This window comes from Meles meles, chromosome 5 (genome assembly GCF_922984935.1).
Source record: "Meles meles chromosome 5, mMelMel3.1 paternal haplotype, whole genome shotgun sequence".
Taxonomy (NCBI): Eukaryota; Metazoa; Chordata; class Mammalia; order Carnivora; family Mustelidae; genus Meles; species Meles meles.
Window position 1 is genome coordinate 1967554 of NC_060070.1, and position 16920 is coordinate 1984473.

A 16920-nucleotide genomic window follows, 5' to 3' on the forward strand; every position below is an offset into this window, starting at 1 on the left:
ATCTGGGCAGCCGCAAGACCTCTCTCCCTCATCAGCTTCTAGAGCCGCTCTGCCCTGGGCTCCAGCCCGTCCCCTCCTCCACTGCTCCAGGCGGGGGCCGCTCTCAAGCCCGCTGTCCTGGGGCTCTCGCCTCTCACGCAAGTCCTTCGCGCAGCAGTCTCATCTCTGCCATGGCGCCCTCCCGCCCACCAGCCACAATCACCCTTCGTCCCCAGCTGCCGCTCCTCCTTGGCTATCTGCACAGAACCTTCTACCCGGACGTTCACAAGCACCCAAATTCAAACTCACTCAAACACAACCTATTTCGCCACCCCTAATCTACCATGTGTGTATGCGTATTTTAAATTCGGGTTCAGGGTCCGACCACCTGTCTAGGTGGCCAAGCACAGACGTGGGACTCGCCTGGACTTTCTTTGCTCTCAGACACCCCCTCAGCACTCTCCATGTCCCCGCGGCACGTCCTGAGCTTAGGCTCCGTCCTTCCCTGGGAAACGAGCGGCCTTAGTTCAGTGCAGGCCTTCATCCCACTGGAACAAGAGCCAAACAGCCCGTAAGAGTCCAGCCTCCGAGCTGGCTCTCCCCGCACTCCTTACACTCTGCTACCAGGAGGGTCTGCTGGAGGCGAACCTCGTACGACTTCATCCGGGTCATGCGCACGTGGCTAACAAGGCCAGTAAGAAACCGGCCTGGTGAACACGTCCAGAGTCATTCATCGCTGACGCCCCCGCTCCAGACACACTAGGGTGCACACACAACACACACTGTACTTCAGGCATCAGGTTAAGCTGCGACGACAACAAAGGACACAGCACCTCAGGGGCTCACAACAACAAAGACCCATTTCCTTCCTGTGACAGCTCCTGGGTGTGTGGGCAGCTAGGGATGTCTCCCGAGCCTTCGTTCTGGTAGCAAAGTTGAAAGAATTGGCCCCCCCACCCCGGGACGTACTAGTTCCTGGAGGAGCGATGACTGCAGCCCAGCACGGGACTTAAAGCTTGGGCTTGGAGGGGGCCTGTGTCACCGGCCAGAACAAGCCACGCAGCCACACCTGCGCGGAGAACACCAGCAGCAGCCGCAAGCCTCACACAGGAAGGAGCAGCGCACTCCCAGCTCGGCAGGCACACACCGGCTCGGCCAGCCCGGGCACCGCCCGAGCGCCCCACGCTTCCCCCGGCTAGGTCCTCCAAACACTTCAGGATTCAGAAGAAACACTCCCTATGGCTCCCTTCAACCTGCCGACCTGCCAAGGAGGAGAGGTCTGCTGCCCTGGCCCCTCGAGGCCTCCCTCCTCGCTGCGCTTACTGCAAATGCGTACCGGCTGAGTCGTGCGCGTCTGCCGCCAACGGCGCTCCCGCCGCCAACGGCGCTCCCGACAAGTGCGCCTCTGGCTCGGCTCTCACAACCGGTCCCAGAGGATGCATGCTTGCTGAACCGACAATGCCCTCTGCCAGGAACGCCCTCCCCCTTACCCGCACAGAAAATTCCAGACCATTCTCTGCCACGTAAAGTCTCAGTAGTCTCCGGAGACGGCCCCGGTGCCCACGACTGCACAGGCACTTACCACGCTCCTGCCGTGTCTTCCGCCGTCTGTCCTCCAGGCTAGGGTGGGAGCCAGCTGAGAGAAGAGCCGCACAATCAGAACTTGCAGACCTGGCCCGCCCCGTTAACCCCCGAAGAGCGACCTTGGAAACGGAGACAGACAGGGACACCTCTACTGAGTGGGAAAGCCAGGATTCAGCCTCAGGCCCGAAGTATACTCAGCATTGTCGGCTGCCACTTAGGTTCTGGCCTGATGGCACAATGGGGCCATGGCGGTCAGTCTCTGTCCCTTCCCCCTTGGACAGCAGACCGTCTCCTCCTCTCACCTCTGCAGGGCCAGTGTCTGACCAAGCCTAACACACAGCAAGCACTCAACGAAGACTGGCCAGCACGAGCGCTGTGTCACGAGCCTCAGAAGAACGCAAGAGGAATGTCTACAAGTCCACAGTTCTCTAATGGCAGAGTCACAAAAACACACACACCACAGAAGCCATTTCTCCTAACACTTGGCCTGTGATATAGGCACGTAGCTATTTCCAAAATTTCTGCTCACAGTCGAAGGTCACAGACGCAAACAATTTTCATAGTGTTTAATGTAAGATCTGCAATGGTTTTCAGCAATCACGCTGGTGATACCGATTACACGCAGTCATAATTACATACTAAAGATAAAATGTAAACATTCCAGAAGCACTGGAAACTTGCTCAGAAGCTGTGCAAATCAGAAACGAGTGGTACTTGTTTGATTCAGTCGCCACTTGGTTAAAAAAAATAACTTCTTACAGTTAAGTTCTATTGAGGCTAGAATACAAGAGAGGGAAAGCGTGGTGCAGCACGCATCTGATCTCCCTGTAACACCAGTCCAGAGACAAGGCTCAGTGTGCTGCGTTACAAAACTATATACGAACGCATAAATTAGATATGTGTGTCATGTATACATGGAAACTACGTAACTTACAGTCCGTCACTCAGCCCCTGATCCATATAAGTATGCTTAACCTCCCATCTAGAAACTACCCCATGTGAGAAAGCATAGGCTCCTAACCAGAGAAGTGATTTTGTATGATCTAAGAAGGTCCACTGCACTGGCCCCTAAACCTGCCATTTTATCTGAAATTCCTCCTTCTGGTTTGAGAATGGCAAATATTTGCTCAACAGATGTTAGGTAGATTGTTAGTAACAATCAAGGAATTATATCTAGAAAACCATTGAAATTCAAACATTACCTACGGGGAAATCGCTAGTTAATATATAAACTAAACTTTACGAAATTAAGTGAGCCCCAACTGGAATGAGAACAAACAAGTCTCATTTGTTGTTTACTCTGAAGCAAGGAGCAGAAATGGGCTGAGGCAACACCAAAGCCAACTCAAGGAGGACGGCAGGAAGCAGCAGATCAAGGGAAAAAGGACAACACCCAGGCTGTCCCAAGAACAAGAGGGTCTGAAAGCAGCCAGAACCGTGGGGAGGCTTGTCTTCTTTCTCTTAGGCAGGGGAAAGCCATCCGTGAGGCTATCAAAATGCCCTCACACTCCAGTTTCTGGCTGCTCCCAGTCGTCTTGGTTAGAACATGCAGTATGGCCTGCACCACACTGGCTACAAAACATACAATCAGCTGTGTCAAAGATGAGACGTAACCGCTTCAGACAATCAAGACGAGGACCAGTACACTCATGTCTACAATATACACACATGCACACGACATAAATGACACAGAAAGCAGTTCCTTAGATCACGCTTGTGATTCTTTCTGAAAATCAAGCTCTAAATTATCCTACTTATTTATTTTTTTTTTTAAGATTTTATTTTTAAGTAAGCTCCCCACCCAACATGGGTATGAACTCACAACATGGAGATCAAGAGTCACCTGCTTTTCTGACTGAGCCAGCCAGGTGCCCCTAAACTATCCTAGTTATAAATTATTTTCCTACAAGATTTCCAAACACTGCTTTCATCGCCGTGATCTTAAATTTTTGAGTTCCACGAACACCGTCGTTAGGGGTGTGAGGCAGAACGGCCGGGTTCCAATCACTGCTCCTCGGCCCATTATACCTGCATACCCATGAGCAAGTTTCTTCCTCTCCCAGGCTCGGTCTCTTCATCCAGAAATGAGAACAGCAGAAGTGCCCACCTCGTGGGCTGTCACAGAAAGTAAAGACAATGCACACAAAGCATTTATTAGCAAACAGACTGTTCTAAACTAGCTGGGTAATAAAATACAGGGAAGAAATCTTGACAAATAAAGGAATCTGCAAATGACTCCTTTGCAGACCAACAAAGCTTCTGCTTCCTCAAGAGGAGAGCGGAGCACCTACCCCATACGACTGCTGGGAGGACGAGACAGGCCACGCAGAGCATTCCGGCTCGTGTCAGGTGCGTGCCTGGCGCACTCACTCGCTGTGAAGAACGACAGCGGTCGGAGCGGCCCAGGCAGCCGCCAGAAGCTGCACTCCTGAGAGACCTACAGCTGGTCAAGAAACAGGCCACAGTACTAACGATGCAAATAATGAATGAACACGTATAATCAAAAACACATGCGTGCCTCAAACGTTTCCCAAATCCTCTAAAACATGCGTGTTACTTTCATAATCAAAAGACAGTCACCATATCATCTCACCGCAGTAAAGCATACGTATAAACTCCTATGTCTGACTACATTTTCAAGAATATACTTTAAAAATAAACCATAAAATAATATCATAAGTGTTTCCTAATGCTTTTCCACATCTCCTGGTCTTAATTTTACTGTCCTTGATATTCCCAAAGTAATAATTTCCTGAAAGTAATAAAAAAAATTTTTTTTTAAACTGAAATCAGCAAATTTGGAATAAAAACACATTAACTATACTAAGAACTATACTAAGAACCACCTATGCCAAACTTGAATTAAAAACACATTTTTAAATAGTTGAGGCCCTAAACGTGAAATGTTCAAACACTGTCCATGGTACTCCCGGAAGGCTCCTCCTCTTGAAAAAGCAGAAGCCAAGCTGGTGTACAAAGGAATCATTTACAAACTGGCTTCTGCAGCAAATACGATCTCTTATCTGCATTTTATTCCCTGGTAAATTAAAAGAACATGTTTACTAATGCATTTCATCGAGTGGTTAAAAATAGCACATCATCAAAATGACCTAGTAATGCTGTCTATAAAAAGGAAATGGTCACCAAAAAATCGAAATGAATTTACACCTCACCATAAACAACACAATATATTTGTTGTGAAACAAGTTGCCACTGAATAAATAAATTCACCTTAAAAATAAATTCAGTATTCTAATATTTTTTGCACCACATGCATTTTTAGAAGTACTATATTTATATGTTACTTTAACGTACTAAACTTCCATATTGTGTATGGATTAGAAAATAAGCATTACCTGTCTGTATCTGCGCGTTAGCTCCTGAAATACACTAAAAATGAGGGAAGATACAACCAAAAACAGCTGTGAAAAGACCTCCTCACACAGTCCACAGCCGGCCGGACTCAGAGTTTGCCCGTGGGATGGAGAGCATGACAGGACAGGAGCCGGGAGCCTGCATCAAACACCACATCCACCCCCCATAAAGCTCGGACTCCATTCAACGGTATTGTTCTTCGCACTAGGAACAGCTCCACAAGGAGAAATGGCCGAAGTCTTGTCCTCAATGAATCAGAGTAGTAAGACTCATTGGTCACCACTTTAGTGAGGCTATGGGACAGCATTCCTCCACAACAAAAGTGTAAATGCTTGCCTCTTGTTACTGAGAAGTAGAAGTTAAAATAGATGCTTATACAGGAAACAACCACATACGTAATACGTGAAAAAATTAATACACGTTGAAATCTGCCCTTCTATCATACTGAGCCCTACGCTCCCATTTTAAGTGATATGCATGTTAATTTTATAGGCAAAGTTGGAAAATACCACGAATATAGGCTTTAACAATACAAACCAAAATTCCTAAAACCCACGCCTACATACCCTCGGCCAGCAGCTCACACGTACCAAGCACGAACGCCTGGGGTTCCTCCGCGAGCTTCCAAAGACAGCCAGGAAGAGAGGACCCGCTGAACCTGCGCACACAGCACGAGCCCCGCTACGTGCCGCCATTCACGCGGACGCTCCGAAGGCCCGATGGGCCGGGCGCGCGGCTCGTCAGCACAAATCAAGGCAGCAGCAAACCATCCTCAGAATCAATGAAGTTTTCAGTGCCCTGAATCCACACTTACAAACAGGGGTGCAGTTACACTTAAGAGTGTCTTTGATAAAACAGAAAAAAGTGATTAATTTTCATAGAGTCTGACTCTCGGGGGCGCGTTTGCTCAATAATCCATGTGCCACACTGGGGAAAATGTCCACACGGGTCGCGTGCCAGTTTCATGGCTCTCTCAAGGAAGAGCGCTGGGAAGTGCCGACTACTCGCGGGGCACCACTTCCACCAGACAGATGCCCGCCAGACAGATGCCCATCAAGCTGCCCTCACCGGGCTGAAGGGTCCCCTTCCCTCCCACAGGAAGCAGGCCCTCAGATCCCTCAAGTGCCGCCTGCCCAGTGCGGCCAGGACCGGAACTGGAGCTTCCACAGGACTGAGATGTTAGGAAAACATAAGATTTTTCTGATCAGCAGTAATATTAACAGAGTATTCTGATACTGTTGACAGAAATGTCCCACATTGAGAACAGCCACGTAAGTCACTGGACCAGTATTTTCTACGTGGTCAACACATGATGGCGAAATCCACGCCTGGGTAAAAGTCCTTTCAAAGAAAAAGACAGGGTGCCTGGGTGGCTCAGTGGGTTAAAGCCTCTGCCTTCGGCTCAGGTCATGATCCCAGGGTCCTGGGATTGAGCCCCACGTTGGGCTCTCTGCTCAGCATGGAGCCTGCTTCCCCTCCTTTCTCTCTGCCTCCCTCTCTGCCTACTTGTGATCTCTGTCTGTCAAATAAATAAATAAAATCTTTAAAAAAAAAAGAAAAAAAAAGAACAAGACAAACTCATATAACAACATAAAAAATATATAAAAGGATCTTGCAAAGAATTAGTAGCAGAAATTAAAATACTAAAGCGCAAACCAAAAACCTTCATACAACAGATTCTTTTATTACCAACGTCTTAAAAATAATCATCCCCTAGGGGGCGCCTGGGTGGCTCGTTTAAGCCTCTGCCTTCCGCTCAGGTCATGATCCCAGAGTCCTGGGATCGAGCCCCGCATCGGGCTCTCTGCTCAGTGGGGAGCCTGTTTCTCCCTCTCTCTCTGCCTGCCTCCCTGCCTACTTGTGACCTCTCTCTGTGTCAAATAAATAAATAAAAATATTTTTAAAAAAAAGAGTTGGATGCTTCACTGACTGAGCCCACTGGGCACCCCAACACGGTGTGTATTTTTGCTCCTAGTTCATTTCCGCACCCAAACATATGGAACTTAATTCAAAGCAACAGGAAAAATGGACAATCTGAAGTCTAAGCACCAAAACGCCATGACTGGTAACAGCGGCACACAAAGAAATTGTAAAATGGAAATCGTGTTGGTTCTCTTATAAAAGTCAGGAAATAAAAAGGATAAGTAGGTCACAACGGAAAGTACCACTCTTAGCAAACAAGGGTAAAGAGAAAGTACATTCTTGCAAGGAACAACAATTTAAATTTGCAAAAGGCAAAAGTCGAATTTTCCTTTAGCAAAATGTATATGAAACCAAGCAATAGAGAACGATAAGCTGTAATTCTGAATATAACAAGCTCGCTGAACTGCTCTTATGAGCATTTCTTCACGGGTCTTAATTTTAGGAGTAAAACTCTCTTCTACTACAAAAGAACAGTGGAACTCTCAGATGAAGTTCCAGAAAACAAGGCAAGACTTCTTTATCTGAAAATCCTGTCACCCTGTTTTACAATAGCCGGTGGCGGTATGCCCTCTCGCAGAGTGCTTCTGGGCTACCCAAATGGAAGACAGCTTTTAAAACGCAAAGAAAATACCTGACATTCTGTGAAAATGGTCTCTTCCACTCTGCCTAGGTCACCTGGGCACTGGTGCCAGGAGTAAACCAAAGAAAGTTTGAGACTTCAGAAACTGAAAGAAACCATTTCTGTGAGTTCATCCTGTTTGCACCCTGGGTTAATGGAGACAATCCCAGTTTATTCCTCTTGTCCTGGTAGAATTATTACTCACATGTTTTCCTTGTGGTAACTGGAATTCAGAGACAACATTTAAAAAGCAACTCTCAACAAAATGAGTACAAAAGGATCATACCTCAAAATAATAAAAGCCACATATGACAAACCCACAACCAATGCCATACTTAATTGTGAAAAGCTAGAAGTTTCTCCTCTAAGATCAGGAATAAGACAAGGATACTCTCTCTTGCCACTTTTTTCACAACGGTTTTTTTTTTTTTTTTTAATCTGAGAAATAAAGGAAGAGAGAGAGGGTGAGCACAAGCAGGTAGAGGGTCAGAGGGAGAAGGAGAAGCAAACTCCCCACTGATCAGGGAGCCCAATGTGGGGCTCGATTCCAGGACCCAGAGATCATGCCCTGAGCCAAAAGCAGACCCTTTACTGACTGAGCCACCCAGGCGCCCCTCACTCTCCCCGCTTTTACTCAACGTACTATTGGAACCCTGTTGTAATAAAACATCAGCAAAGTTGCAGGATACAAAACTAATACACAGGATTCTGCTGTGTTTCTATGCACTAATAATGAACTTCAGGGAGATTAAGAAAGCAACCCCGTGCACAGCCGCATCAGAAGGAAGAAAATACCGAGGCATAAACTTAACCAAGACGGTGAAAGACCTACACACTGAAAGCCACAGACACCGATGAAAGAACCGGGAAATGACATGAACAAATGAGGAGACATACCATGCTCATCAACTGCAAGAACACTCTCCCAACCCATGCGAAGACGTGTCAGAACGTCCGTACCACCCAAAGCCATCTGCAGACTCAATGCCATTCCTGTCAAAACACCAACGGCATTCTTCACAAAACTGAACAAATAAGCGTTAAATTTGCATGGAACCACAAAGGACTAATTTCGGAAAGAATAAAAATGGAGGTATAATGCTCCCTGGCTGCAAACTGTACCTACAAAGATTCAGTAACCAACACAGTGTGGTGCTGCCAACAAACCAGTCACAGGCATCAAAGCAACAAACCCGAGAATCCAGAAATAAACCTTCATTCATATGGTGAACTAACCTTCAACAAAGGAAGCGAGAATATACAGTGCAGAAAAGACCACCTCTGCAATAACTGGTGTTGGGGAAACGGGACAACTATGTAGAAAAAAATGAAATGGGACCACTTCCGTATATCGCATACAAAAATAAACTCAAATGGGTTAATAAAGACTCATATGTAAATGGGCAGCTATAAAACTCCTAGAAGAAAATTCGGGCAGTAAGCTCTTGGACAGCAGTCTGAGCAGTCTTTTGGGGTCTATCTCCTCAGACAAGGGCAACAAAAGCAAAAATGAATGAATAAAACTACATCAAATTAAAAAGCTTCTGCAGAGCAAAGGAAACCATGAAAAATATGAAAAGGCGATGTATGGAATGAAAGAAAACATTTGCAAACCACATACCACATATATCCAAACAGACAAAAGCATTTACACAAAGCAATAGAAATAAAAAGGGGCAGAGATTGTGAATTGACATTTCTCCAAAGAAGACATCCAGATGGCCGATAAGCACATGGAAAGATGCTCAACATCACTAGTCATCAGGGAAATGCAAATCAAACCCACAAGAAGATGCCACCTCACACCTGTTAGAGCAGCTACCATTAAAAAGACAAGAAATAACAAGTGTTGCGTAGGATGCAGAGAAAAGGGACCCCTCAGGCACTAGTAGTGGGAATGAAAAATAGTACAGAGGTTCCTCGAGAAACTAAAAATAGAACTACCCTATGATCCAGCAACTGCACTTTTGGTGTTTACCCAAAGAAAATGAAACCGTCTGTAAAGGTGCAGGCACCACTCTGCTCACGCAGCGTGACTTACAACAGTCAAGATACGGAAGCAACTTAAGTGGTCAACAACAGGTCAATGAATGAAGATGCGGCATACGTACACAATGGAGTACTACTCGTTAGTACTACTCATTACTACATTAGTACATTAGTAGTACTCATTAGTACTACTCATTAAAAGCCGTTTAAAAAAAAAAGTGAAATCATGATGTTTACAATGACACAGACGGACCCAGAGAGTATTATGCTAACTGAAGTAAGTCAGAGAAAAGCAAATACCATATGATTTCACTTATGTGAAATCTAGAAAGCCTAACAAACATAACCAATAACCACAACAAAACTAGAAACAGACTCATAGATGCATAATCTGGTACTTGTCGGAGGAGGGAGGGGGTAGAAGATGAATGGGGGAGGGGGGTAAAAGCTATAAACTTCCAGTTTTGTTTTTTTTTTAAGATTTTATCTATTTATTTGACAGAGAGATCACAAGTAGCCAGAGAGGCAGGCAGAGAGAGAGAGGAGGAGGCAGGCTCCCTGCCAAGCATAGAGCCCGATGTGGGGCTCGATCCCAGGACCCGTGGATCATGACCTGAACCGAAGGCAGAGGCTTTAACCCGCTGAGCCACCCAGGTGCCCTAAACTTCCAGTTATAAAATAAGACATGGAGATATAATGTATAACACAGGCAATTTAGTTACTGCATCTAACAACTTGGGATAGTGACAGACGGTAGCTAGCTAGCTCTATTGTGGAGACCGCATCCTAACGTATATAAATGCACACTGACGTTGCATTACTCTGTTGTACACCCAAAACCGGTTAACACCGTACGGCAGCTGCACTTCAGTCTCTCTCTCTCTCTCACACACACACACACACACACACACACACAGAGCAAACCATGCCGTGTGTAATCAACCTAAAAACATGCAATACAAACACGTGCAACAAAAGTTCACCTCATTTTCTGTAAGCCACACAATTTAATTTCCTTTAACACCAAAATTTCTTTGAGTAAAAGTATAGAAATTCTGGCTACTTTCCAGTCATAGTAAGCTATTCAATTTCAGTTCCTCTAAATAAACTCATTCATGACACACGCGTGTAAACTTGCAAGTATGAAACGTCAAATTACCCTTATCTTCGGCGATCAGCTTACATCAGGAAAATGCTTTCCTGGTTTACCTATACACCAGTACTACATGTGCTTACCTTCACCGTATAAAATACACTCACTTTCTAAGTTAAATCATAACACAATTCTGGTCAATCACATGTACCATAATGGTGAGTGAAGTTTTACATTTTTGTTTCCAGAACCAAACCTCAAGCAGATGACCTGAGACAGGGGAACAAAACCCCCCTCGCCAGCTCTCTGTTCTTATTTGGTCCTGAAATGCGACTGGAAATGTTAAGAAAAGCTTCTACTCATTCATAAAAATGGTCCAGCTTTGACAACATGCCCACATCTGCCACCAGCTCACACACACGGGGACACTCACTAGAAGCCCTCAAGATCCGCAGGCCCTACCAGCCCGTCAGTGCCAGCTAACAGACAGGACACACCCAAAACTGGTGAAAGGGTCTATGAGATTTGGCAAAGTGTTTAATATCCAACTCACAAGTACATGTAGGTCGAACAAACTGCCGTGTCTCTCCTGGGCATCTTCAAGGGGAATGAGTACATCCTAAATACAATCAGCCAGGAGAACAACAGAAACAGCAAACTTCTGAACAAAATGAACAGAATTTACCCAGCCTGGAAATAATTTTCAATTAAGAGATGTTTAATTTCATGTTCCACGAGCAGTACTCACACCCATTTCGTTTTGAATAAAGGAAAGCAGATTTACATCAAAATAATTGCTATTATTATTTATTAGCATTTTCTGACATTATATCCAAGTTCAAGTCTGGTAAAACTGCTCATAAACAAATTAGCCTATGCCACCAGAATGAGCAACTCCAGTAATAATGCCTTACGCACTACAACTGCTCAATTAAATCCTTAATGGCATAAACCTAAACCTTCTTTCAGAAGCTTCCCACCAATCTGGCACATACCAATCTGATCTTCTGTGACTCATTTTTTCAAGAATATGAAAGAGACACTTCTACTACCATGCTATGAACCACAATCCAAATTTTACCGTTCTAGAAGAGCCTAGTTACAACAGTTACATTCCATTAAGTGTGTAAGTTGCAAAAATCAAAATCAGTTTTCGCTGGCAGAAGGAGAGCACACCGAAGCTAGTCTAGATGCAACTCCAACCCAAGATGTTCCACAGCGCTGGGCACAGGCTCAGCTCAGACTGACAGGCTCACACCCATACAAACAAATCTTAACCAGTTCTTACAGGAAATAAAGATTAGAAGGGAAAAAGTCACAACCACCACTGGGTTTCAAATTAAAAATTAAAAAGACAGATGCCTATGAATACTAAAAACACATCACTGGCAACTGCCTGTATCATTATCCGTTAGTCACCAGAAAAAGAGATCTTCCCGGGTACCCGTGCTCAGTAACACAACTGCTGTTTTCCAAACAGTTTCAAATTAAGTCTTATGATAAAGCAGAGTCACAACCTAAGCACTAGTCTGGAACACACACTTAGCTATAAATTATGCAACTTCTTACTGCTTCACACCAAGACGTCCTGCTCTGCCTCTGCTGACAAACCAGAAGTTGTTTCTTACACACACCTCTGGGTAACATGAATCACATCACTTCTGAAGATGACTCAGAATATTAAAAACATAACATATTCATCTTTAATAAAGCAAATGTGAATGTATGTACAGATTCTAGATTCTGACTTCCCATCAATACAAAAAGAGGATAATAAACTCAAATTACTTCTAAAAAACTGACTTTAAGGACTATCTCGTAAAGCAAACGGGTCAACTACCTTGAACAGTTTCTGCATTTAGGTATAACCTTTATGCAAAAGAGTAACACATGAAAATAAAAATCTCTAATAGCCTAACAGATCATCTCACCACAGTTTTAATATATATATATATATCCCACATTTTGTCAAGAATAAAGGTATACGGGGGTGGCTGGGTAGGTCAGTTGGTTAAGCTTCTAGCTTAGGTTCGGGTCCTGATCCTCAGGGGTCCTGGGACAGAGTCCCCTATCAGGCTGCCTGCTCAGCGGGGAGTCTGCCTCTCCCTCTCCCCCCCTACCCCGCTTCTGCGAGCACGTACTAAATAAAATCTTAAAAAAGAAGAAGAACAAAGGTATACAGAAAGAAAATCATACCTAACACTTTTTCGGCAAAATATTTATTGAGCACCCACCACAATGAAAGACATAACAATGCTTAAAAAAATAAAATTCTAAGCTCTCACTTTCATGTAATCAGCGAGGGAAACAAAAACCAATGGCTATAATAACAAGACTGGGATAAGTTAAATAAGAGAACTCCAAAAACCAAGAGGGAGACCTTTGGGTAACCAGAGAAGCCTTCTTATGACGAAGAAATGGAAATAAAGATTAGCAACAAGCACTATGCCATAATAAATAATCAGAAGTTCCTAAAAGAAATAAAGACTTAGCATTAAGAAGACAACAGGACTAAAAAGCTTTAAGCAGCTTTTATTAGGAGCTATAGTTTTCCACAGTAATCAAGATCTTAACTCAACTTAACAATAATCTCCTAGTGATAAAATACCAACAGTAAGTTTAAATCAAATATCACTTTACAATTCCTAAAGAATCTAGGACCCAAGTGAGGAAAGGGCTGAAAAATACTCAATTACAAAATATAACTTGCTTTTTCTTTGGAAGCCCTCCTTCTACATATAAATGTGGCTGTGAAGGAAAAAATTAGAGATAACCAGGTTGATTAGAACATATTCTAATTTTCTTAAGAAGTAAATATAATCCAAAAAGCCAAGTTTATCATCTTACTGAACATAAAAACCACAGAATTATCAGTGGTTATCAAGACTGCCTGAAACCACCAAACACAAGTGATTTAACATAGTTATAAAATTTGATGACAGATAACAATTACTGTATCCTCCCCCCCAAAGTAAACAAAAGAGAGTAAGCCACAACAATACCCTCATATAGATACATAAAAAGATTATCCAAATATTTAAAAATAAGCATTAAACCATATTCCCACAAGTCAAATTCTGTAGTAAACTTGTTTAACGTCTATAGAAAATAATAAAGGCCTGTATCACACTTACATTCTTATAGAAAGCTAAGAAAAATGATTTGTGATGCCCAAATAAAGTAAATATTCATCATCAGACAGTACACACTTTTAGACACAAGTTGAGATAAGGCAAAGTGAAACCATGAACCTTGAAATACTGGTTTAGAGAATTCCTAACATGAAAGCTACCCACAACGTAATGAAAAATACAACCTGTTCAATGTGAAGCTCAACCTGCAAGACGGAAGTCAGTTGAACAGTGTGCAACGCTCTCCAGAACACGGGGCGTTACGGGCGCACTAGTTTCTCTGAAAAAACTAACGTGAGTAACATCAGACATTAAAAACAACAACAACAACAACAACAAAAACCCAGTTTATTTCATTATGCAAAGCTTTCCCATATATTTCTGGAGAATCATTTCTCAAGAGAGATCAAGTGTTAACCGGGGAGGAGAAACTCCTAACTGGAGTTCATAATCCTTTTCAAAACCAGTCCTTCAAATCTGCTTTGCTGCAAGACACAGGCACGGCAACGTGTCACCTGCAGGACACCGACGCAACAAGCCGCTCTCCAAATGATAAGCCAGTTTTAATACGTACTAGTGTCCCTAAGAAAATAGGGGGAAAGTTTCAACTGAATGCTTAAAAATGTAATTTTTTGAGTCCAATTACCAATAATCTGTTTCTGATTTAGATTGTTTTTAATGCCAACTCAATTCAAAACCCCAGAGTAAACCTAAGTTGAAAAAATACTCCTTTTCTCAACCAGACCTGGGAAATTTCTCAGAAGACAATTACAAATAGATTCATTGAAGCAGAAAGACAAACCAGCCCGTACCACGACAGAATCTGACGTCCCGCTTCTCCACAGCAGAGATAAAACCGCCGCCAGGACTCGCACAGCGCACGGCGGCACCACCTCGCGAAGACCGCGAACACGCCCAGGACGAGCGAGGCGCCCTGCTGCTCCGCGGGCAGGACCTGGTCCCCCGAGACGCCGAGCGGCGGACGAGCCGCGGCGCACGACCGCCGGCACGGGCAGCCCACGCCCGGGAGCCGGCATCGGCGGTGCGCCCGGACGGACGGGAGGGCCCAGCAGCGCACCGCGGAAGCCCTTCCCGGCCCAGCGCGGCCCAAGCCGAAGCGTCGCGCCAGCGTCCCCCCAGCACGCAGCCGGGCAGGACAACAAAAGGAAGCGGCTCCGGGACAACGTTGCCATCTGGCCGACGAGACGGGTACGTGCAGGCCGGCCCCGGAGCAGACAACACGGACCGCCCCGGAGCCGCCGGAGCCGACGTGACCAGCTGCCACGGAGACCACGTCCCTGCGCAAGGTGCGCGGCGTGCGGCCCCAGTGTGCGCCACGGCAACTCGCCGACGACACGCGACCCCCTCGGGTCTCCGCCAGGCCGGCCCCTCCTCTCCTCTCGGCCCGCGCCGCCGCTCCCAGCCCCCGCACCCCGACTGCGGCCGGTTTCTAAAACCCTCCCCACTCTCGGGGCAGCTTCGCTATAAACAACTGCCATTGTCCTAGGCCCCGAGCAAGTGCGCTTTCCTCCTCCACGCGGAAGCACGCCCAGGGCTGGCCGCCCCCAGGCGAGGCCGCGCGGCGCGCCCGGGAGCTGCGGAGGGGCGCGGGCGCCGTCCCCGGCCCCCGGCGCGGCCCCCGGCACGGCCCCCCGGCCCTCGGAACGACCCCAGGCCCCCGCCCTCCCCGGGCCCCCTCCCCGCGCCCAGCCCCGCGGACCCCCGGCCCCCGGCCGCCCCGCCCCGCCCCCGCCCCCGCCCCCGGCCGGGTCACCGCGGACGCCGGGGCCGGCGCGGCGGGGGGAGGGGCGCGCCGGCAGGGACCTGGGCGGGCGGCGACGAAGCGGAGGACGCCGCTGCCTCCGCCGACCTGCACCCCGGCGGCCTCATCGGCAGGCGCGCACGATCAAACTTTCCCGACGTCTGCGCTGCTCCCGCGGCCGGCGACCCCCACGTTCTCCAACCCGCCGGTCACATGCTCCCGAGTGACAAAGGTCCGCGGAGCCACAGCCCCGGGCGGCCGCGAACCCCGCGCCGCGGTCGGGGCACGGCGCCCTCAGGTCACGCCCGCCGCCCCCCGCGCGGCCCGCGGCCCCGCCCCCCCGCCCGCGACCCCCGGCCCCGCGCCGCACAGGTGACCGCGCCGCGCCCGCTCGCCGCCCGCGCGGGCCCCCCGGGTCCTGAGACGCGGAGCGCGGCCCCGGGGGCGGGGGCGGGTCCCGCGGGGCGCCGCCGGCCGGGAGGGGCGCTGACCTCGGTGGGCTGGCTGATCTCGAACAGGTCCAGCCGGTTGGCGTTCCAGTGCTGGATGATGTCCGCCAGCTTCCGCCGCTCCTCGTCGCGGCCGCCCGCCGACATCCTCCCGCCGCGCTCCTCCGCCCGCGCCGCCGCGGGGGTCGGGGCCGGGCCGGGTGGGACCGCGCGCGCCCACAGGTCCGCGGGCCCGGCTCGCCCCGCGCTCGGCCGCCCCGCGCCGCGCCCGGGGCTCCGCGGGCTCCGCCGCCGCCTCGGGCTCCCGGGCTCCCGGCCGCCCCCGCCGCCTCAGCCGCCTCAGCCGCCTCAGCCGGCCCCGCGTCAGCCCCGCCGGCCGGTGTGCGCCCGAGCGCCCGCACGCGTCGCCCGCGCGCCCCGCCCCGCCCCGCCCCGCCCGCCGTGCGCGCCCCCGCGCGCCCGCGTGCCCGCCCCCGCGCGCCCGCGCCGCCGCACCTCGGGCGGCCTCCGCTAGGTGCTGCTGCGCCGGCCGCCGGCAGGCCTCACGCGCCGGGCGCCTCACCTCCCGCGCGCAGGGGCCGGGGGCGGGGCTCCGGCGGGGGGCGGGGCTCCGGCGGGGGGCGGGGCTCCGGCGGGGGGCGGGGCTCCGGCGGGGGCGGGGCTCGGACGCCGCCGGGTTCGGAAGGTGCCGGGTCGAGGCCGGCGGGGGCGGGGTCCGGCCGTGCTGGGCCTGCGGGGTGCTGGGCCGGGCGGGGGCTGCGTGCGGGCGGCCGAGGGCGTGGGCGCGGGCGTGTGGGCGAGCGCGGACCGCGGTGGGGACCGGCCCCGGCGGCTCTGGCGCCTTCTCAGCCCGCCCGGGTCCCCGCGGGGGTGCGGGGGTCACTGACGCGTCCTTGCGGGGATGGCCTTGTGGCCGGGGTCGGGTCGGCGCGCGCCTTCCGGAGCCGCCCTCTGCGGACGGGGACTCGGCGCGCCGGTGCCTACAGGTGGGGCGCCCCGGCCCCCCCGCTCCGCGG

The 16920-nt window shown here is 49.2% G+C and overlaps 1 protein-coding gene across 19 annotated transcripts in view; it reads right to left on the reverse strand.

Moving 5' to 3' along the window:
• The window catches only part of AFDN (afadin, adherens junction formation factor), a 134490-nt gene extending 118257 nt beyond the window's left edge, over positions 1-16233 (reverse strand). For 8 of the 19 annotated variants that reach the window (XM_046006886.1, XM_046006872.1, XM_046006873.1 and 5 more), the window contains exon 1: positions 15947-16232. In XM_046006886.1, the coding sequence (XP_045862842.1) occupies positions 15947-16051 (105 nt within the window). In that variant the 5' untranslated portion in view covers positions 16052-16232. Of the gene's footprint in view, positions 1-1561; positions 1655-15563; positions 15639-15946 lie in introns of those variants that run through there. The other 11 variants (XM_046006879.1, XM_046006884.1, XM_046006883.1 and 8 more) reach the window with 5 other exon arrangements.
• Between the last annotated feature and the right edge of the window lie 687 nt (positions 16234-16920).